This window comes from Cricetulus griseus (genome assembly GCF_003668045.3).
Source record: "Cricetulus griseus strain 17A/GY chromosome 1 unlocalized genomic scaffold, alternate assembly CriGri-PICRH-1.0 chr1_0, whole genome shotgun sequence".
NCBI classification, from domain to species: Eukaryota; Metazoa; Chordata; class Mammalia; order Rodentia; family Cricetidae; genus Cricetulus; species Cricetulus griseus.
The window spans coordinates 177,120,686-177,144,771 of record NW_023276806.1 but is presented as its reverse complement, the minus strand read 5'-3'; the positions used below and the strand labels follow the sequence as shown (position 1 = coordinate 177,144,771).

The 24,086-nt window shown below is 36.9% G+C and overlaps 1 protein-coding gene across 1 annotated transcript in view; it reads left to right on the top strand.

The window, feature by feature from the left end:
• The window catches only part of LOC103162716 (cadherin-related family member 3), a 101,427-nt gene that overhangs the window by 69,188 nt on the left and 8,153 nt on the right, over window positions 1–24,086 (top strand). The window contains exons 17-21 of the mRNA XM_035451504.1: window positions 1,887–2,028; window positions 2,205–2,458; window positions 20,941–21,071; window positions 22,286–22,375; window positions 22,999–23,068. Of these exons, the coding sequence (XP_035307395.1) occupies window positions 1,887–2,028; window positions 2,205–2,458; window positions 20,941–21,071; window positions 22,286–22,375; window positions 22,999–23,068 (687 nt within the window). The remainder of the gene's footprint in view (window positions 1–1,886; window positions 2,029–2,204; window positions 2,459–20,940; window positions 21,072–22,285; window positions 22,376–22,998; window positions 23,069–24,086) is intronic.

Sequence of the window (24,086 nt, the reverse complement as noted above, 5' to 3'; positions counted from 1 at the left end):
TATGAGAAGATTTACTTATTGGTGTTTTCTAATGTACATGTATGCATTTTTGCCTGTATGGATACACACTATGTGTATGCCTGGTGTCCTAGTAGGTCACAAGAATGTATTTGATTTGCTGGAACTCTGGTTGCAGGTGTTGGTGATCTGCCATACAGGTGCTGGTAATTGAACCTGGGTCCTCAGGAAAAAAAACAGTAAATGCTCTTAACTGCTGATCCATGTCTCCAATGCCTATACTTAAAAGCTTGGTGAACTGCTCTATGTAAAGAAAATATATTCTATTCCAAAATTAAATAAAAGTGATAAATATTGCTAAATTATGATTAATGTGTTGAGACTAAAGTTTATTTATTAGGAACTAAGAAAATTTAAATAGTATGCTTTATTTAATAACCACCTTAGGTAATCATATAACAACACGGGGATTGAAAATGCCTTTCCAGATTACTCAAAGATAATTGCAACTCAATTTATTTCTCTTTAATTGGGAACAGGTTTTAAATCACTTACCAAATGTACTGGCTAAAGTTGTTTTTATTTATTGAAATTTAGTTAATAAATACATGTAATAGCGTTTCAGAGTATTTTGTTCCAGAATTATGGTGATTCTAAATTTTAAGGTATGAACAACTAAAACCATAGTTTTGCTTTCTTGTTTACTTTGTATTGGTCAAATTTCCATAAAGAATATAACTTAGTAACATGAATACACTATGTTTTAATGTAATTGGAGATACAGTTATGTAAGAAAATGATGGTCTTTTGCCAAAATTAATTCTGGCAAGCGAGATTGGAATGACATATTAAATTCCAAGCCATAGAAACAGCACCTTAAAATAAGAAACTGATGATTCAAGGTTGGCAGGGTCCCTTTTGCTTAATTTAAGAACAAGCTTAAAAGCTGGCCATAATGTTGGAGCATTAAGAATTCCTTCTTCCAAAATGTTCCCAGAGTTTCAAAATGAAATGGGAATATCAAAACGATGGTGGAGAGTTATAGTCCTGTGATGTTATTTAGATGTGCCCTTTGAGTACACCAGTGAATGTGAGCCATATATGATAATAAGGGCAGTTGTAAAAGCATGGAGATAATTTATTTCTGAAAAATATTTGCTTGGCTCTTTATTTTTTAAAATGTCATTTATATTTTTATACTTGTTAATGATTTTTGTACTTGTTTATACCATATTAATAACATGGATGAATGTTTAAAAGTAGTCTCAATCCTTCCAAACTTGTGAGTTCAAGTCAATTTATTAATTCCTGTCCCTGCCATTTCACTCTTCTGCTGGTAATCTGGATGATTCTTGTTATCAGTTTGTAACTTGAAATTATAAACCTCCTTAATAAAGACAGTGATATTTCTCAACACTACTCTAGGCTTTTGGGCAGAAGGCACTTGAAAATTAAGTGTTTCCTATGCATTTTTTTATGAAGAAGCAAGTACAGGCTCTAGTCAGTAGCACCAGCTGTCTGCTATATCTGTTTTGTTTCACAAGCTAGTGATTCAAGGAAAAGAAAAAGGTGAATGAATAAGACATCAGGAAAATATGTAGTGAAACAAATTTTCTGTGAAACAAATTTTCTGTGAAAAAATTGCTGAGCTGAGGAATCCTGTGGGCATCAGCTTTGATGATTTAAATGACCATCACTATTCTTCAGTCATAGAATCTGAGTCATTAAAAGCACCCCCCTTCTAGTGTGTGTGTGTGTGTGTGTGTGTGTGTGTGTGTGTGTGTGTGTGTGTGTAACGTATTTTTATAGTTTACTGGAAATTATCTAGGCCAACACAAATGCAATAAAAATTAGAAAAGTGACTAATTTTATATGGTTAGAATTTTGAAACATGACTTAGAACCTAATACAATATCCTTTTGTTGTAGAATGTGAATGATGAGCCTCCTGTATGTTCACCACCACATTTAGAAATTCAGATGTATGCCAGATTTAGGGGTCCTTTAATTCGCCTTAATTGCTTAGACAAGGATTCCCCACAGAATCATCTAAGCTATTCCATCACAGAAGGTAAAGCATATGAATTCAACCTAGTTACTTCCACGCTGTTTCCTATGATTCTCACGTCAGATACTTGTAATTGTTGGGAACATATCATAAGATATATTTTAAACAAAAACTTATGTAAGCATGGAAATAAGCATTGGTAATACAGCCCCATTGTTTGATTACCTCATCATTCTTAGGAAACACAAATAATCAGTTCACACTTTGGAGAGAAGGTGCTGAGTCTCCATTTCTGGCCACTGGGCAGCATTTCCAGGATGATCTGTTTCAAGGAACTCAAGATGGAGTGACATTCCAGTTACTTATTGAAGTCACTGATGAATTGGGTGAGAATTCAGCTAGTCAGCTGACTGCCACTACTACAGTCATAATTCATGTGCTTCCCTGGACCACAACACAACCAACCTCTTCCAGAAAAATAACTCCAACAACAGTAAGTAACAGCAGTGAATTGAAATTCTGAAGGCATTTGAATTAGTTATACTCCCAGAAAGTTCTTAAGAAATCTCGTGGGAGGTATCCTATTGTTCTGGCATTAAAAGATATGAAATGTAGCAGTTACTTTAATATAGTTGGATTCTCATCCTCACAATAAAGGGAAACTATTGTAGCTGTTAGGCATCAGTGTTGGAATAAGACAAATATATCAAATATAATCAATTTGTGGTCTTTGCTGCTTAGTATTCCTACTAGTTCCACTCATTCTTTTTCAAAACAAGACTTATTTATTTATTTAGTGTACAGCGGGGCTTTGCCTGCATGTTCGTCTATAGAGAGTTTCAGATCCCCTGGAACTGGAGTTACAGACAGTTGTCAGCTGCCATGTGGTTTCCGAGAATTGAACCCAAGTCCTTCGGAAGAGCAGCTAGTACTCTTAACATCTGAGCTATCTCACCAGCCCCAGTTTTATCCACTCTTATCATAGTGTGATTTTTTTTCTGTTTAGTAAAAGCTTAATTTTACACTTAGAAAAGATATTTGGCAGCTTTCTCTTTTCAGAAGCATTATGGATTAGGATTGTAGCATATGCAATTTGAAGAAACACAAGCATTCAGTCCTTAACGCATTTAGCTTTGTATAATTTATAAATACTTCACAGTGTCAAATTATGGTACACTTGTTTCAATAACTGAGCCTAAAAATAAGGTACTTTTTTCCTGGGACGTCTTTAGTTCTCCATCGTAGAGGAAAATAAAAATGTAGTTTTTTTTTTAAATATTCGTATTTTCATGTAAAGAGAATAAAACTTTTCAAGGAACAAACATCAATTAGTCCAGGGAGAATATAATAAATCCTAAGGAAGTGATGGTATAATCTATTTTCTCTTTCAGAATAAACAGGACTGAGGGTATAGCCTAGTGAGAAAAAAACATGCTTGGTAGATATGCCAATTGTTAGAACATGGGATATCTTGAAGTTTAGAGGGTTGGGATTAGGAAAGACACTAAATCACAATCATTTCATAGCAAAGAAGATAAATCCATAGTGTTTGGTAGATTTTAATAATATCCAAATAAAGAAAAAAGGTTGATATGGTAGAATTGATTCTTGTATGACTTAAGACAAGCCAAATTAAAGCATCCAAGTCCCTATGCTTATCAATGACCCTAATAACATAATTTTGATGTTGTCTATGTAACAATGCTAACACTTGAGATTAAATAGCCATTTTTGAATAAGTTACAGAAAATATTTCTTGACTTTATAGTTAAGATTTGTGTTAGTTATAGAAAGACATACTAATCCAAATTTAATATTCTGAATCTAAAGGAAATAGAATTTTGATGACACAGTACTAACCTTTCTCCCAAGTGTTTATTAAAGAATTGGTATTAAACAGCTTAAATGTTTCTTCCCATACAGCCTTCGTGTATGAAATAGTTTTAGTCATTGATTGAAGCCCTATTTTTTCTTCAGGTATTCTAGTCATAATTCAGTCAAAATCCATCATTTATGACTTTAAATACGCATATTCTTCTGGACATCAGCAATTAGTTCTTAGCCTCTCTACTCCCCCCAGGATATACATTCATAGAATTTCCATGTTTATGGAGTCATTTTACAGGTCAGGCAAACATTGCAATAAGCCTATACTGTTGTTAATGTGGTCAGATGTTAGAGCAGCATTCCAAAGAGTTAAAATGAATTGTTTCTCCTTCCTGGGTCAATGTTAACCTCACCTCTTTGTTCTGAGTCATTCTACTCTAATGGACCCTGCTTTCTGTGGGAGGTGATTTTAGCCTACATTGTTTTTTTTTGGGGGGGGGTAAATAGGTCTCTCAGGATTATTTATACCCAAATTTCTGCCATCCAAATAGCTGAAAGCAAAATCTAGCAATGAGAAGCCATTATAGTAAAATGTAATAGGTAAAATAATCAAGTTCTGCACCAAAATGTACAAGGATTTATTTTTTTATTTGTAGAGAGCTAAGTGGTATTGTAATCCATACACTTCCCTTGGCAATACACATTAGGCTTTCTAAATGAGACAGGGCAATTAAAGCTGTCTGGAAATGATTACTACCTTGTGACCTCGAAGTCAATTCCATTAAATTCGTAATTTCTCCTACAAGCCATATATGTGTTAATGTTTGTATGTGTACTTACATAATACATAGATATCCACAGGGAGATACATGTACTCTTTTCGAAAAATATTACAGAACCAGAATTGACCTAACAAACTCTGTAGTACGATTTGTTTATTACAGAGGAAGAAGCAATGCTACTTAGATAATTGTAACTTCAATATGCTTGCTAGAGAACGAGTAGGCATATATGCAAAAGAAACTAACATGTATTATAGTTTTAAAAAGAGAATATTTCTGAAGTTTTGTTAGAAGAGTCACCAACTAGCTACTATTTCACTTAAAGTTATTATAAAATTATCAGATATCCTATATCAGTGAATACTTTTTGAGCAAACTTTGGGCTAGCTGCTAGCATACAATGTTGAATACTTTAAAGAAAAATAGAAAATGAACTATTTCACTGGAAATGACTTCAATAATAGAGAGTTGTGTTCAGAATTGTAGCATACTCCTATGGAAACATTTTGAAACATGTGCCAACCTAAGGAATATTGACTTTATTTTCCATTATGGAGAGTCTACAGAAAAGTCATCAGGTACTTGCGCCAGACACAATGTTCCTGTGTTTGGTAGCGTTTAATAAGGGCACACAGAATATTGGAAGGTTGTGGAAGAAATGCCCACAATTGCAATTAGTTATTTATAGTAATGATCTAGATAAAGGAGAATGGAAGATAATACCTTTGTGTAGAAATGCATTGCTACATCAGAAATATATTTATGAAATATATTATGCATTTTTCTATAGACAAGTCAAAGAATATAAATATATCATTGCAAACAGGATTTCTCTTGGGACTTTGCAATTACTATTATAAGCTATATCCTTGTTACTATTATAAAGCAGATCTTTCTACTTAGTATGTTGAATTAGATATAAAAGTTCAAAACATTTCTTTTTTTCTTTTTTAATCATTTTTTATTTGAATTAGAAACAAGATTGATTTACATGACAATCCCAGTTCCCTTCTCCATCCCATCCTAACCTATCACACACCCAACTAAAACCCTACCTATCACATTCCCTTTCTTCTATTCTTCACCTGACTCAATCTTTCTGCTCCCTCATGACCTCTGCATCCTTCCTCTTCTTCCCCTCTCATTCTTGTAGCACCCTCCCCCCTCTTCCTATGCTTTCAATTTGCAAGGGTATCTTGACCCTTTCCAGTTCTCCAGGGGACAATGTTTGTCTCTTTTAGGGTCCTCCTTGTTTACTAGTTTCTCTGGCAGTGTGGATTGTAGGCTGGTAATCCTTACTCTATGTCTAAAATCCACACATGAGTGAGTACATATCATGTTTGTCTTTTTGTGATTGGGTTACCTCGCTCAGAATGGTTTCTTCCAGTTCTATCCATTTTCCTGCAAATTTCAAGATTCCATTCTTTTTTCCGCTGAATAGTACTCCATTGTGTAAACTACCACATTGTCTCTATCCATTCTTTGGCTGACGGACATCTAGGCTGCTTCCAGTTTCTGGCTATTACAAATAGTGCTGCTATGAACATTATTGAACAGATGTCCTTGTTGTATGAATGTACTTCTTTTGGGTATATGCCTAGGAGTGGAATTGCTAGATCTCGTGATAGACTGATACTGACTTCCAGTAGAAGTTGGCACTCCCACCAGCAGTGGAGAAGTATTCCCCTTTCTCCACATCCTCTCCAGCATAAACTGTCATTGGTGTTTTTGATTTTAGCCATTCTAACAGGAGTAAGATTTGTTTTGATTTGCATTTCCCTGATGGCTAAGGATGATGAACACTTTATGTGTCTTTCAGCCAGTTTAGATTCCTCTATTGAGAATTGTCTATTTAGTTCTGTAACCCACTTTTTAATTGGGTTGTTTGGTGTTTTGGAGACTAGCTTCTTGAGTTCTTTGTATATTTTGGAAATCAGCCCTCTATCAGATGTGAGGTTGGTGAATATCTTTTCCCAGTCTGTGGGCTGCCATTTTTTCTTGCTGTCTTCTTTGCCTTACAGAAGCTTCTCAGTTTCAGGAGGTCCCATTTATCAATTGTTGATCTCAGTGTCTGTGATACTGGTATTATGTTCAGGAAGCAGTCTCCTGTACCAATTAATTCAAGGGTATTTCCCACTTTATCTTCTAATAGGTTCAGTGTGGCTGGGTTTATGTTGAGATCTTTGATCCATTTTGACTTAAGTTTTGTGCAGGGCAAAAGGCTTGGGTCTATCTGTAGTCTTCTACATGTTTTCATCCAGTTATGCCAGCACCATTTGTTGAAGATGTTCTCTTTGTTCCACCGTATAAATTTGGATTGTTTGTCAAAAATCAGGTGTTCATAGGTGTGTGGGTTAATATCAAGGTTTTCAACTCTATTCCATTGGTTTACCTGTCTGTTTTTGTGCCAATACCAAGCTGTTTTTAGGACTAAAGCTCTGTAACAGAGCTTGAAGTCAGGGATGGTGATGCCTCCAGAAGTTCCTCTGTTTTACAGGGTTGTTTTGGCTATCCTGGGTCTTTTGTTTCTCCATATAAAGTTGAGAATTATTCTTTCAAGGTCTGTGAAGAATTGTGTTGGGATTTTGATGGGGATTGCATTGAATCTGTAGATTGCTTTTGGCAAGATTGCCATTTTTACTATGTTGATCCTACTTATCCAAGAGCATGGGAAATCTTTCCAATTTCTGGTATCTTTTTACATTTCTTTCTTTAGAGACTCAAAATTCTTACCATACAGATCTTTCACTTTTTTGGTTAGTGTTAACTCAAGGTATTTTATGTTGTTTGTGGCAATTGTAAATGGTGATGTTTCTCTGATTTCTTTCTCCATCAGTGTGTCATTGGTATATAGTAGAGCTATAGATTTTTTTTGAGTTAATCTTGTATCCTGCCACTTTGCTGAAGGTGTTTCTCAGCTGTTGGAGTTCCCTGGTAGAGTTTTCTGTGTCTCTTACGTAGATTGTAATATCATCTGCAAATAGTGAAAGTTTGACTTCTTCCTTTCCGATTTGTATCCCCCTCGATCTCCTTTTTTTGTCTTATTGCTCTAGCTAGTATTTCAAGGACAATATTGAAGAGTTATGGAGAGCGTGGACAACCTTGTCTTGTCCCTGATTTTAGAGGAATTGCATTGAGTTTCTCTCCATTTAATTTGATGTTGGCTGTTTGTTTGCTGTATATTGCTTTTATTATATTGAGGTATGTTCCTGTTATCCCTGATTTCTCCAAGACCTTTATCATGAAGGGGTGTTGGATTTTGACAAAGGCTTTTTTGGCACCTAGTGAGATGATCATGTGTTTTTCTTTTTCCTCAGTCTGTTTATATGGTTGATTACATTGATGGATTTTCATATGTTGAACCACCCTTGTATCACTGGGATGAAGACTACTTGTTCATGGTGGATGATTTCTCTGATGTGTTCTTGGATTCAATTTGCCAGTATTTTATTGAGAATTTTTGCATCAATGTTGATGAGGGATATTGGTCTGTAGTTCTCTTTCTTAGTTGTGTCTTTGTGTGGCTTGGGTATCAAGGTTATTGAAGCCTCATAAAAATTGTTTGGCAATAACCCTTCTGCTTCTATTGTGTGGAATACTTTGAGGAGATTTGGTATTAGCTGTACCTTGAATTTCTGTTAGAATTCTACACTGAAGCCATCTGGCCCTGGGCTTTTTTTGGTAGGGAGACTTCTGATGACTGCTTCAATTTTATTTAGGGGTTATAGGTCTATTTAAGTTGCTTATCTGTTCTTGGTTTAATTTGGAAAGTGAAATCTGTCCAGAAAATTGTCCATTTCCTTTATATTTTCAAATTTTGAGGAATATAGGTTTTCAAAGTATGACCCGATGAGTCTCTGGATTTCCTCTGTGTCTGTTGTTATGTCCCCCTTTTCATTCCTTATTTTATTAATTTGCATGTTCATTCACTGCTGTTTGGTAAGTTTGGATAAAGGTTTGCCTATATTATTGATTTTCTCGAAGAACCAACTCTTCTTTTTATTGTTCTCCTACTTTCCATTTTATTGATTTCAGTCCTCAATTTGATTATTTCCTGGTGTCTGCTCCTCCCAGGTGTATTGGCTTCTTTGTTTTCTAAAGCTTTCAGTTGTGCTGTTAATTCTCTAGTGTGGTTATTCTCCTGTTTCTTCATGTGGCCACTTAGGGCTATGAACTTTCCTCTTAGCACTACTTTCCAAGTGTCCCATAGGTTTGGATATGTTGTGTCTGCATTCTCATGGATTTCTAGGAAATCTTTAATTTCTTTTTTTATTTCTTCCTGGACCCAGGAATTGTGCAATTGGGTGTTACTTAATTTCCATGAGTTTGTAGGGTTTCTGTAATTCATGTTGTTGTTGAATTCTAACTTTAAAGCCTGGTGGTCTGATAAGATACAGGGGGTTATTTCAATTTTTTTTTTTTTTTTTACCTATTGAGGTTTGCTATGTTGCCAAGTATGTGGTCGATTTTAGAGAAGGTTCCATGTGGCACTGAGAAGAAGGTAAATTGTTTTGTATTTGGATGGAATGTTCTATAGATATCTGTTAAGTCCAATTGCTTCATAACTTCTATTAGTTCCTTTGTTTATTTGTTAAGTTTCTGTCTGTTGTTCCTGTCCAGTGGTGAGAGTAGGGTGTTGAAGTCTCACATTATAAGTGTGTGTGGTTTCATGTGTGATTTGAGTTTTAGTAATGTTTCTTTTACAAACGTGGATGCCTTTGTATTTGGGGCATTAATGTTCAGAATTGAGACTTCATCCTGATGAATTTCTCCTGTGATAAGTAGGAAGTGACCACCTTCATCTCTTTTGATTGATTTTAGTTTAAAGTGCAATTTTGTTTCTTGGGTCCATTTGATTGGAAAATCTTTCCCTTAGGTACCTTCTGTCTTCTTATCTATTCTGCTAATCTGTGTCTTTTTATAGGTGACTCAAGACCATTAATGTTGATGGATATTAATGACCATTGATTGTTCATTCTTGTTTGTTTTGGATTTGGTGATGTGGTGAGATTATATGTGGGATTCTATCTCTTTTTTCCTTTTGGCTGTTGGAAAAGTGGGGTTATCTATTGCCTATATTTTTCTGGTTGTAGTTAACTTCCTTGGGTTGCAGTTTTCCTTCCAGAACTTTTGTAGGGCTGGATTGGTGGATATGTATTGTTTGAATATCATTTTATCTTGTTTTCTCCCTCTATATTGATTGAAAGCTTTGCTGGGTATAGTAGTCTGGGGCTGGCATCCATGGTCTCTTAGTGTAGGTAGAATATCTATCCAGGACCTTATGGCTTTCAGGGTTTCCATGGAAAAGTCAGGTGTGATTCTGATAGGTTTACCTTTATAGGTTACTTGACTTTTTTCCTTTGCTGCTCTTAATATATTCTCTTTGTTGTGTATGTTTGGTGTTTTGATTATTGTGTGGCGAGGAGACCCGTTTTTTGTTTTTTGGTTCAGTGTATTTGGTGTTCTGTAGGCTTCTTGTATTTTCATTGGCATGTCTTTCGTTATGTTGGGAAAGTTTTCTTCTATGACTTTGTTGAATATGTTTTCTGTGCCTTTGAGTTGAATTTCTTCACCTTCTTCTATACCTATTATTCTTAGGTTTGGTCTTTTCACGGTATCCCATATTTCCTGGATATTGTGTGTTAGGGATTTGTTGGACTTAAGAATTTCTTTGGTTGGTGAATCTATTTCCACTAGTGTGTCTTCAACTCCTGAGATTCTCTCTTCCATCTCTTGTATTCACTTCAAAACATTTCTAAGTGGTTAAAATACACTGCTCAAATCTTATCTGTTTCTAAAGTATAATTACAAAAACTCATTATAAAAATAGAATATTTTCCAAACCAGATTGCTAAGAATGTCTGCTTGTGAGTTTTAGAGAACAAAGACCTAATGATAAAAAGCTTAAAGCAATTGAAATTCATTCAATTATATTATAAATACTGTAGGGTAAGTCTTCAGCCCCAAACTCACTGCAAATGAAGAGAGAGATCAACAAAAGCTTCTTGTAAATTTTGGAAAAAATATATAGGCCTTCTCAGAAATTACAATGTATTGAAGACATTCCAGAGACTTCTGAGTATTTTACAGTGCCAAGTATGGTACAAGTATGGTCAAAGAACCAATGCCATATGTTATAAGAAATGTATGTAACAATTTTTTAGTTGAGAAAGGTGGGGGTTCATGAACTGTTGCAGAATATGATGAAATCTTTGTTCCCTATATGCAGAACAGTGCTTGCATGTACACAGTTTTATATTTCATTTCAGAGACTTGTAAAAAATATCATCCATGGAACCCAGATTTAAAAACCCTGCTTAAAACAGCAGTGTATCTCTGCCTGTGAATTTGTAAAAATAAATCTTTTCATGAACAAATCTATGCCCCTTGATACAAAGTAAAAAACAAATACAGGCTATATAGCCAATGAGAACACTATAAAACACTCCTTAAATGTGGGTGCACTTGGGAGGATAGACATTAGTGTAAGTAACACAATTCCTGAAGGGAAGAAAACAAGATGGAATTGCTTAACTACAGAACATCTTAGTTAAAAAGCTAATAACCAGTGAGCCCAATGTGATGGATTGATTAAAATAAACAGAACCGTTGTAAAGGGTTTTGTGTTCACCCCAGGCTGCTTCACTCAGAGCCTTCTCAGAGCAGGTAGAGAAGAGGAGAGACACTAAGTCATCTTTCAAGAACCGAATTAAATTCTTCAACTTCAATGTATGTTGTCTAAAGAGACAATGAGGTAACTGGCTAGACACTGTTTCCTGCAAATACAATTCCCCAAAGGAATCATGAATCAAAATTCCAGAGACTCTGTACAGCAAATTGAGACCATAATAAAAATTCCAGGACTAATGTCTATTTTGACAGTAGGGATGATGGTAGAAACTTTAAATCATCCTCATTTGTAACTATGGCTTTTATTCTTATTTCAACATAGCACATAGAAAGGAGAATGTCTGTAAATAACTCTGTCCAGCCTTTTCATCAGTTCTGCTGGGGAGCACATCCATATTTCCTGGTGCACATCAGTATAATGAAAAGGCTTTTATCCAGAACTGAGAAAAGACATTAGTGTACAGAGAGACAAAAATTGCAATTCTTTATTGCCTTTACGGAATCTGGAATATAAAAATGCATACCATGGCTATCCTGTTTACATCCAGCGCAGTATTCTTACTTCCCTACTGTGCCCACTGACACACTATTTTTCCAAGACTGGTTTCCGTATCACCAAAACAACAACAACAAATACTATTAATATGGATCTCAGAAACTAATTTGCAATTAATGTCCTTCTGATAAGTCTCTAGGATATAGAAATTAAAAATTAATTGCAGTGGAGATGCTTTACACTTCAGCAACAGACGAATGCCACATCACAGGATTTTGCTTTATTTTGTTTTTTTAGAATTGTTCTATCAGCACGCTCTCAAAACCACCCATCGGATTCTTTTCTTATTTTTTTTCTTTTGTTTTTTTGAGACAGGGTTTCTTTGTGGAGCCCTGGCTGTCCTGGAGCTTGTTCTGTGGATAAGGCTAGCCTCAAACTCACAGAGATCTTCATGCTTGGATTAAATGAGCCACCACTGGCTGGATTATTCTTTAGGAAAGTAAAACATAGAACACATTTCAAAGCAAGTGGGATTCATATTTACATATAATAAGAAAAGTACCATTAAGCCACCAAAACAGAAGAGAGCATTATTTTTATTTTTTATATTCTTAGTCCTTCTTTTAAAAATAATGCATCACTATGGCCAAATTTGAAGGACAGTGTGTGCATAGGAGCCACTTGTAACCTAACACTAATCCTTTTCCTTTTATGTCTTTTGGTTTGGTTTAGTTTGGTTTTTAATATGATTCTCATGTAACTCATTTGACCTTGACCTCCTTATGTAGCCAAATCTTGCCTTTCTCTTGCCATCTTCCTGATCTACTTAATAAATGCTGGAATTACAGACCTCACACAAGTCACTGTACCCTGCCTTTTTGCTTTTATTTTGGAAACAGGGTCTCACTAAATGGCACAGGCACACAGCTTATGTCTCCACCCCAGAAGATGGAGTAATGGGATTACAAATGTATTCTCAAAGATAAATCTAATCTTTACTTTTATAAAACAAGAACAGAGATAAAAGAAATGCACAATTAGCTGTGAGCTGTGCCTTAAACAGTCTCTGCCTTAGCTTAAGAAGTGGTGCTTGATGGGCATTGGTAGCGCATGCCTTTAATCCCAGCACTCGGGAGGCAGAGGCAGGCAGATCTCTGTGAGTTCCAGGCCAGCCTGGTTTCCAGAGCATGTGCCAGGATAGGCTCCAAAGCTACAAAGAGAAACCCTGTCTCTGGAGGTGGGCTTTGAAGTTTCAAATGCCCATCACAGTTTCTCTCTGTCTCTCTGTCTCTCTCTGTCTCTCTCTCTCTATCTGTGTGTGTTTGTGTGTGAGTGTGTGTGTGTGTGTGTGTGTGTGTGTGTGTGTGTGTGTGTGTGTGTGTGTGTGTGTGATATTCTGTCTCTATCTTTGTTTCAGTCTTTATTTCTCTTTTTCCTGCTGGCTGTGGATCAGGATGTAGCTCTTAGCTCCTTCTCCAGCATCCTGTCTGACATGCCTTGTGGGCAGAGTTTTTGTGAGGACCAACAGCTCCCTAATAAACACAGAGACTTAATGTTAGCAATAAATGCTCAGACTGGTTACTGGCTAACTGTTACATTTTAAATTAACTAATTTTTCTTATTTGTTCTCTGCCACATGACAACACCTTCTTTTAACATAATACTTTCATCTTGTTTTCCTCTGACTCTCTTCACTACTTCTTTTTTTACCAGTTTTTTTTATTTGAATTAGAAACAGGATTGTTTTACATGACAATCCCAGTTCCCTTCTCCCACCCATCCTCCCCTAGCCCCCCCCAACTAAAACCTTATCTATCACATATCTTTTCTGCTCCCCCTGGATGGTGAGGCCTTCCATAGGGTGTCATCAGAGTCTTTCATAACCTTTGGGATAGTGCCTAGGCCCACCCCTGTGTTTCTTGGCTCAGGGAGTATTCCTCTATATGGAACAGGCTCCCAAAGTCTACTCCTATGCTAGGGATAAATACTGGGCTTCTACAAGAGGTCCCATAGATTTCTGAGTTTTCCTCACAGAAACCCATGTTCCTGGGGTCTGGATCAGTCCCAGGCTGGTATTCCAGCTATCAGACTGGGGAGCAAGAGATCACGGATGTTCAGGTCAGCTGTTTCTGTGTTTCACCAGCCTGGTCTGGACCTCTGTGCTCTTCACTGGTCCTTCTCTGCATCTGGGTCCCAGTTCAGATCAGTGATTAGTTATGGGTGTCTGCTTCTACTTCCACCAGCTGCTGGATGAAGGCGTATAAGTCAGTCATCAATCTCATAATCAGGGGAGGGCATTTAAGGTAGCCTCTCCTCCATTGCTGAGATAGTTAGGTGGTGTCATCTTTGTAGATCTCCAGGCATTTCCTTAGTGCCCGATTTCTCTGTAAACCAAAAGTGTCTCCCTCTATTATAATATCTCCATTCTTGTTATCGTGTATTCTTCCCCTGACTCATACTTTCTGCTCCCTCATATCCTCGACATCCCTCTTCTTTTCACCTTCTCATTCTGCTAGCTCCCTCCCCCCTCTTCCCATGCTCCCAATTTGCTCAGCAGATCTTGAACCTCTCCCCTTCTCTAGGGGACCATGTATGTCTCTCTTAGGGACCTCCTTGTTAGATGCCCCTCAACTGAAGAATGGATAGAGAAAATGTGGTACATTTACACAATGGAGTACTACTCAGTGGAAAAAAACAATGGAATCTTGAAATTTGCAGGAAAATGGATGGATATAGAAGAAACCATTCTGAGCGAGGTAACCCAATAGCAAAAAGACAAACATGGTATGTACTCACTCACATGTGGATTTTAGACATAGAGTAAGGATTACCAGCCTACAATCCACACTGCCAAAGAAGCTAATAAACAAGGAGGTCCCTAAGAAAGACATACATGGTCCTCTGGAGAAGGGGAGATGTTCAAGATCTGCTCTTCACAACTTCTGAGACCCCACCATTCTTCTTCCCAGTGTCCTCTATGTCTTTCTGTCCACCTACACCTTCTACCTAGCTACCAGCTAGTCGGCTCTTTTATTAAACCAATCAGAAGGTGCCTGGGCAAAGACACATCTTCACAGTGAATAAAAATGACCATTCCATAACAATCCCTGTCACCTTGCTTCTCACTGGTGATAATGGACTAAACCTCCGAAACTTTAAGCAAGTCCCAATTAAATGTTTTCCTTTATAGGCATTCCCTTGGCTGTGTCTCTTCACATCAATAGACCAAGAAGGCAGCAAAAGTGAGACAAATCAGTGACCAGGGGCATAGAAGAGATTAATTCATTTTACATCATTTTGATGGTTCTCCTGAAACTTACTTCTTGTCTTCTTTTATTTCATTTTAGAAAAAAGAAGAGTGGTGAATAAGTACTTTAAATCTTTGTTCTTTGTTTTATTTTAGACAGTATTGTTATATAGTACAGACTTGTTTCAAACTCCTTTTCTTCTTCTTCTTCTTCTTCTTCTTCTTCTTCTTCTTCTTCTTCTTCTTCTTCTTCTTCTTCTTCTTCTTTTTCTTCTTCTTTCTCCTTCTCCTCCTCCTCCTTCTCCTCTTTCTTTTTCCTGTCTTTCTAGATTTGGTGTTTTTATGGGACAGGGTGTTTTGGCTGCATGTGTGTTTGTGGACCACATACATGCTTGGTACCCACAGAAGTCAGATAAGGACATCGGATCTCCTGGAAGTGGATTCGGGATGATTGTGAGATAGCATGTGAACATTGGGAAATGAACCCAGGTTCTAAATGGCTACAAACTCTCTATGTGGGTTGGGCTGCCTTGAATTCATGTAACCCCCCAGGTGCTAGAATTGCAGGTGTGTATTACATATCTGGTAGAAGTGTCTGTCTTTATGTTTTAAAATACCACTTTCCTTCTATTCATGCAGTTATTTTCATTTAATAGAATGCATTAATTGAATTAGGACCTAATATATAAGGGTAGATAAAAAGCTCAAAGATTACTATTATCATTAAAAATTGTAAAAATCTACCTGGCAGATCTCTTTTAATTATTAGAATTCCTGGTAAACACCTTTAACTTTAAGTTTGAAAATGTTCTGCATAGCCATACATTCCTAGTATGACCCATGCTAAAAGAAAATAAAGTTTTAAATGAAAGAATTCATAAGGATATCAGGTCATGAAGATTCTTCTAACACAGTTGTCACACTGATGGAAAACAATCTTAGATCTAAATGGAGAGGCAGAATGTTGCTTTAGTAATGAGACAGATCTTGGCTTGAGTCTTCACTCATCCTCTCCATCACTATGTAGACATGTGCTGAGTTGTTTACTATATTGAACCTCAGTTTCCAATTTGTCAGCAGGGATTACTATCAGAGATTTCAACAACCTTCCTAGTGCATTGGCCAGAACATAAGATGTTATTAATACATAGCATGCTTTATAAATTTATTAGCTCTAAACATACAGAAATAGATTGTTTCTTGCTTTGAAGTATTAGCCACAAAACACTTAGTTCTCATTTACAGCTTCCACTAAGGAATAAAAAAAAGTTTTCATATTTTTTAAAAATTTATTTTATTCTATTTTATATATTTTTATTTAAATTATAAACAATCGTATTTTACATACCAATCCCAGTTCCCTCTCCCTCCCATCCTCTCAGGCCCCTACCGATCCCCCATCCCACCCCCCATCCACTCCCCAGGGAGGGTCAGGACTTCCATGGGGATCATTGAAATCTGTCACATCATTTAGAGCAGGGCCTAGGCTCTCCCCCATGTTTCTAGGCTGAGAGAGTATTCCTTCATAGGAAATGGGCTCCCAAATTCTATTCCTGCAATAGGGATAAATACTGGTTCCAGTGCCAGAGGCCCCATAGACTGACTGCCCTAGCCTCTTAGCTGACACCGACATTCAGAGGGTCTGGTTCAGTCCTATGCTGGTTCCCCAGCTGTCAGACTGGGTTCTGTGAGCTCCCACTTGCTCAGGTCAGCTTTTTCTGTGGGTTTACCCAGCATGGTTTTTACTCCTTTGCTCTAGGATGGCATTTAAGGTAGTTGTCAATCTCATTATAGGGGAAGGGCATTTAAGGTAGCCTCTCCCCTATTGCTCAGCCTCCCAGGTAGGGTCATCCCTATGGATTTTTGGACATTTCCCTAGTGCTGGCCAGTCCCCTCCCCAAACTCACAATGGCTCCTTCTATCAAGCCATCTCCCTTCTTGCTCTCCTTTATACTTTCCATGACTCAACTCCCCCATACTCCCCATATTCTGCTCCTCCCCCACTTCCACTCTCCTCTCTCTCCTACCTACCTATCCCCCACCCCACCCTACTCCCAGTTTGCTCAGGAGCTCTTGTCCCTTTTCCCTTCTCTGGGGGGACATGTATGTCTCTCTTAGGGTTCTCTTTATTTCCTAACTTCTCTGGAGGTGTGGATTGTAGGCTGGTACTCCTTTGCTTTGTGTCTAATATCCATATATGAGTGAGTTTGTCTTGTTTGTCTTCTGTGTCTTGGGTTACCTCACTCAGGATGGTTTCTTCTAGCTCCTTCCATTTGCCTTCAAATTTCAAGATGTCATTGCTTTTTTCCCCTCACCGAGTATTACTCCATTATGTAAATGTACTTCATTTCCTTTATCCATTCTTATGTTGAGGGGCATCTAGGTTGATCCCAAGTTCTGGCTATTACAAATAATGCTGAACATAGTTGGCCAGATGTTCTTGTGGTATGAATGTGCATCCTTTGGGCATATGCCTAAGAATGGGATTGCTGGATCTTGAGGTAGACTGATTCCCATTTTCCTGAGAAATCCCCATACTGATTTCCAAAGTGCCTGTACAAGTTTGTAATCCCAGCAGCAATGGAGGACTTTTCTCCTTTCTCCACATCCTCTTCAGCTGTTCATATTTTCTGTATAACACTAAAGTTTTTAATATCATTATCATAATTTTACTATTTAAGGTAAATTTCTAAGGAAGTGGAAAAACATTGTTTTTGTTTAAATCATCATCTTTACTATTAAAAGTTATTTGACATTTTCAGTAGACATCTAGTCTGCCTTTAATAAAATACTGGAGAATAAAAATTTAATGACAAATTTCTTATTGACATCTTTTCTAAAATGTCTCCTTCAGTTAGAATTAAGTGTAATAATATGAAAGGCATTAGAACAGGCAGGCTTGGACATTTGTTGTGACTCTGATTCTGAACACTGGCAAAGATTCCATGACAGGGAAGATTACTATTATTGTCCTATTATTGTCCTTTCTGTAAGGTACAGCAAGTTAAGCGATTAAGGCTATGAATCAAAATAAATTAACTGCATGTGGCAGTGAGAAGCTTAGAGCATGACTGAGTGACAGATGGGATTCTTGCGTTTTCATCAGTGATAAATGTTTGATGGCATATGTAGTCCACCTGTTCTGAGCAGTTCCTTTCCTTACTCCTTATCTTCTTTACCGGGAGGAGGCGCCACTCCAGTGTCTGAGTCCATGAGTGCCTTCGGGTTGTCTGCTGAGGCAAGCATGGGAGCATTCAAAAATGCCTCAGCAAATATGAAAAGTATGCACTTTGCACAAAAATAAATGCCCAATTTATAATGAATTCGATGAAGTTTGGAATTCAATAATTGGAGTCAATATCCTTAACATAACATTGTGCAACTAATCTTTGAACAAGACTTCTTACCTGGTATTGAGATTTGTGTTTCTAAATACATCTGCATTTGAGTTTTCACATTTTAAAAGTGATTTGATTTAATCCAATTCAAAGATTTGGTTTTGTCTCTTTACAAAGTTATAAAGTGAAATACTGAAAGTCCAAGTTCTTTTCTCAAGGTTGGGTTAAATTATTTTCTAAAGGTTAGAGACTTACTGTGTGATAGAACCAGGAAGATCAGAAGCAAGCCTTGAAGAAACAGCAAGGCTTGGAGTCTGAGAAATCATGTGACTAGTGTAGCAACTAAGGTACAAAATCAAAGGGGTTTAGCATCCAGGGTCTGAGAAGTTCCAGTGAAGTTGGTTTCCCGTAAATTCAGTTACAAGTCATTTTGACAAGTGCTATAAACAAATGTAGGGCAGACATCATATCAAATTCTGGCCAGAAGGATCTGAGAATGTCCCAGAAGAGATACTGGAATTTTAGGCAGGTTTTGATGGACAGAATGAGAAGAGCAGACATTAAGCAACAGCCACAGTGGAAGAAAGGTGGATTCGAGAGTTCATGGTTTATTCAAAAAGGAGAAGGATCAGGGGTGTCCTGAGATGGAAAGTGAGGTTGGCCTGATGAAAGGGCTAGTGAAGAAATTAGGTGCATTGGCAAATCTTAGAGAACAGCAAATGCAAAAGGAGTAAGGAAAAAAAAAGACCTGAGTCCAGAAAGTTAGACAGGCAGGTACTGCAACAAAAGTTCAGGTTAAGTGCTGATTTCTGTGCCCTAGGGTCACCAACAGACTTGAAAACATATAAAGCATAAAGTGATAGCATAATACACTCTCTGAAAGAAAGCAATGGAAATATAAAAATCTCACAAGGACTTTCAAGCTGTTTTGAATCACATAGTGGGAAGCGTGTAGCTAGGGATTCCAGCCAACACAAATTACACATTTAAGTATTTACTCAGTGTACAGGGATTACTAGATAGGTTAGAATACTTCTGTGTACTGTGCAAAAGGTTTTATAAGTATCAAATGAAGCAAGAGACATGAAAGGTCTTGTAATAAACATGCTATGCAAATATAATCCATTATCATTCTGTTAATACCTGTGGAAAGATTTTTGCTCTTTTTATACCACATCTCAGTATTATCCCGACTTAACTTAGAAGCCTGACATATGTCACAATTAAGTTTGTTTTTTTGCAAACAGAAAGTGTTGAATAAACTTTATGTGAAAACAAAAGAGAAAATAATGCTTCAAAAAATCTTTGCTTGTTGTCAAGCAAGCACTCACACCAGGTGAGTGTCAAGCTCTGTCAATTTCCTACAGATGACTCTGTGAGAGCTACAATGGCTGTTTGAAATATTGTGCTTTGGTGCCATGGTATGGATTAGACTTTTGAAACTTAAAATTGTTACAGTAGTCTAAGTTTGACAGTATGAAGCATATGAATCCCAGCCCTCAGGGGTTGATAAATTAATGCTGTGCCTGGGATTCATGATTGTGTATGACCTTTATATGTTGATTCTCAGACCAAAACACAAATTCAATAAATACTTGTTAGAAGGAAAGAGGTGATGGCAGTAAGGACAAAGAGGGGGGAGGGGAGTTGGAATCTATTTTCTTATACTGTGGCAAAAGTATTCGAGTGTGTATTATTATTCTGAACTAAACACCTCGGCTTTAGTAATCCCCCAGCCTCAGCTATCAGAATAGCTGGAACTCCAAGGCTGTGCCACCACACCCAGCTATTTCTTAAAGATCTGAAAATAAAGCTATATTTCTTAAGTGGAAAACGATTGTCAACCTTTCTATTTATATATACTTAGAAGTATAGGACATTATTTATTCATGAATGTTAGATCACATCACTTTCACTGGCATCTCTTAAGCTTAACCTGATTTCCCCATCTCCTTTTGTTCAGACATGCCCACACTTGTGTATTATAAAGCAGAATGGCTAGTCATATAATGCTTAATCTTAACAACTAACCACATTCAACACAGCTAGGAGTCCTTTCTCTGATTTGCACAAGCAATGGGATTACTTCCACACCACTTCTGTTGATGTATCCTCTTTTCTTTTTTTGTAAAGTTCTCCTATCACCTCCTCTTCTTGCCATTTCTGTGAAATTAGCTTTATAAATTACCTTAAATGCCACACCTAAAGCCTGTGTTTACAAGCTTATCCTATCTTATGCTGCCATCTGCTGGATGCTACTGTTTCTTAGGCAAGGACAATAATCCAAATCGTGGAAAACCTTGCTACTTACTGGTTTCTTAATGGCCACAGTTGAGGTAGTTAGTAACGGGACTTTATATACTGGGGGGAAATCTGAGATTTTGGGCAGGAGACAAAAAAGGTCAATGATACTATGGTTCATTTTGCTGACTCACCCTATATGTCATTTAGCCAGTATTTGTTAATTTGCCCTGCCAAGAACTTCATAGAATCCACAAAGATACGGAAGATATACTTTTGTTTAATACGATTTTATCCCCTAGTAGGAATAATCATAAAGAAAAAGAATATAAAGGAATTCTTTCAGTATATATTGTATTTCATATTTTGTCAATTGCACCATTAATGCTTAGTACATATTTATTGCATTCTCAGATTACTACCTCTGTCCTAAGGAAGATCTCATACTATTGGAGTCCTGACACTTGGTTTCCAGCAGTCTTCACTCTAACGGGAGCTCTCTTTCTGATGTGTTTGTATGCAGTAGCATGGTGCCTCTTCAAAGAGTAAGATTTCTGTTGTTTCCCTTTGAATTTGTTCAAAGGAAATCTATTGGGGGGTGCCTTCGAAAACAGGATAAAAATGGAGACAAAGACTTGGATAAAATTTCTGTGTTGTTTCTCATGCTTCATCATGAGATGACTATTTTACATGTGGACTTTGAGTGTTAAGGAAAACCTTCTGGCCTAAAAGCCAATACCTGTTCCAAAAATTGTTGATTGAATTAAAGACATTCAACTTTAATAAATTATCATAAATGGGATTTTAACTGTCCATATGCATAATCAAGATCAGGATCTCTGATTATATTTGCTTATCAAAGGATAAACAGAAGTGACACAGTAAGAGAGCCTGAAGAGCCTGAAGAGCAATCAGAGAAGGGTTGAAATAATCCAGTAACTATCTTGTGATCTATTGGGCTATTGACAGGAGAGCAGAAAACAGGGATGATAACAGACAGTATGTGCTCTTCATGAACACATCCTTTAGTAGAAAAGGAACTAAATCACAGAGCAGAGAGATTATAGATCACAGAGCAGCATAATGAGGGGTGACTGAAATGTAAGCATCTTTCTATGGCTTACAAAACTTTTGACCAGAGGCAATGGCCTTTTGAAGAGTGAATAGCAGCAAAAATAAAGATGCTAAAAACACCAAAGGTGATTTATTCTCCTTTCATAAGCATAACAGTAGAAGTGTGTTAACATGAGTCTATTGTACTTTCTAACTTTGGGTCTTATCCTGAAAGATGTAATAAAGATCTGAAAGACAAAGTGACATGATCCAAAGGTAAAGGAAGGGTTATCAAGATAGTTAAAAAAATAGGGCATCTGAAAGGACTGTAAGAGCCATTTGATGGGCATGATATGGCCATCTGAGACTGCATGAACAAGACTTTCACAAGATCAAGCCAGCCAGAATTGTAGCAGGCACTGGGGGAGGCACTTCCCCTTCTGAGATGATAAGATATTGGCAATTGACTGCTGCTGGGAGCTGGAGTGGGGGATCTATTTGTTTAGGGGTGCATCTCTTGAAAGTCTACACAAGTTCTAGTAGATTTACCTTTCCTCTTATACATGCAAGTAACACTTAGTGGACTGAATGGGTCTAAGAACAAGAGAACTCAAAGTTGGGAAGGAAGGTAGTAGGGACCGGGAAGGAAAGTGAGTATTAATTCCCCTTGCACAGACACACCCTGTATTTGGTTCCTTTCCTCCAGTGTTCCTGCCTGCTCAAGACTGTTTCCTTGGTGTCACAGACAGCAGAGTCAGCCATGTCTCACTGAAAAGGAAGCTGCACAGGGACTCAGGTACAGCAGATCCAATGCTTTAAAGAAAGAAGTTTGAGGCTCTACCAATTGAGTCCTAAATAATTCAAAGTATTTCAAATTTGCATATAGGTAATGTCAGTTGGATGCTTTGAAATGTTAAATATTACTTTTAAATTCTACATTAATTTATAAAGTAGCCTTATTCATCAATGTTTATTGATCACACAATACACTTCTAGGTCTTGGATTATAGCAGAGAGTAAAGTCAGATTTGAAATGAGAATTTCACTTTATAATTTGTTTATTTAATGACAAAGAGCAGACCGGTTAGAAAAATAGGAACAAATACAGTTTTTTTTCAGAAATTTTACTTAACATAGCATCAAAACACATTATTTATTTCCATAAGAGATAATATAAATTACTAATAATATGGAGTATTTATCTCAACTTTAAAACATAACCAGTTATGCATTATAATATGTTAGAAGTTATTCAAGCTACTTTTAGTACTGTCTAACTATAGCAATATATGGGGTAGATATACCTATTTACTTATAAAAGTAAACTGTTATATCATTCACTATTTTCTCATATTAGCACTGAAATACATATTTTGTGCTAAGAATTAAAATAAATGTTTCTAATATGTTCTGTGATAGGTATGAAAATTCACTGAGTGTTGTTACCCAACCGAATTCAAGACCAAACTTGCTGCCTGGAAATTATAAAGTAAGGACAAATAGAATACAGAATGTTCAGTAGAGTTCACAATGCTTATTCTTTCCATTTTACTTGAACTCTGTCACTGAAGTAATAGTGGACCACACATCCTAATATCTCAAAGATTGTGGAGGCAATAAGTAACTTACTTTTTAATTATTTTTCCTTTTCTGTGCACATTTCTTTCCTTGTTCAAATTATTATATTTTGACATAGGTATCTTCATATGTTTTTACAAACACCATCCTTGTTCAAGAAATTACTGAACTAATAGAACACGTTGCTCCCTACCTCCAGGGAATCTTCCCCAGCGTGTCTTCTGTCATCTTTCATGAAATACTGAACTTTCTAAAAACCAGTCAACTTATGCCAAGGCCAATCAGTCCTTTAACTCTTTTGTTCCTTCTCTTTAGTTATTTTCCCCACTCCGTGGCTACCCTTTAATGTCATGAAAATTTTAACACTTTCAAACTAAAGATTAAAAATACATAGTCCCTGATTTTTTTCCAATTGGATTAAAAATATTCAGGCATTTTCAATTAACCCCATCTGTTTTACGTTGATTATCATGCTCCTTTTTCATTTCTTTCTTTGTTGTGTGCAGTGAATTTTTCTCTCTCTCCTCTCTGTATACATCACTCCCTTGTATTCATGTGCTTGTGTGTGTGTGTGTGTGTGTGTGTGTGTGTGTGTGTGTGTGTGTATACATACGTGTGGGTATATGAAAGAGGTCAATGTTAGATATGTTTATGAATAAATTTTTGTCTTATTTTTGGAGACTGGTGCTTACTAATTGGCTAGATTGGCTGGCTAGTGAACTCTGGGATTCTTGTGAGTTATGTGCTCCCTGCCCTATGCCTATGGTTATAAACATTGCTGAGCATGACCAGCATCCATCTGGGTCCATGAGATGCAAACTAGGTCCTAACACTTGTACAGCAGGCCCTTATCATGGTGCCATCTCCAGAACCCCATTAATTTTCCTTTTTTATTACTCATGTAATGCTGCACTTCACTTCTGTCTGTC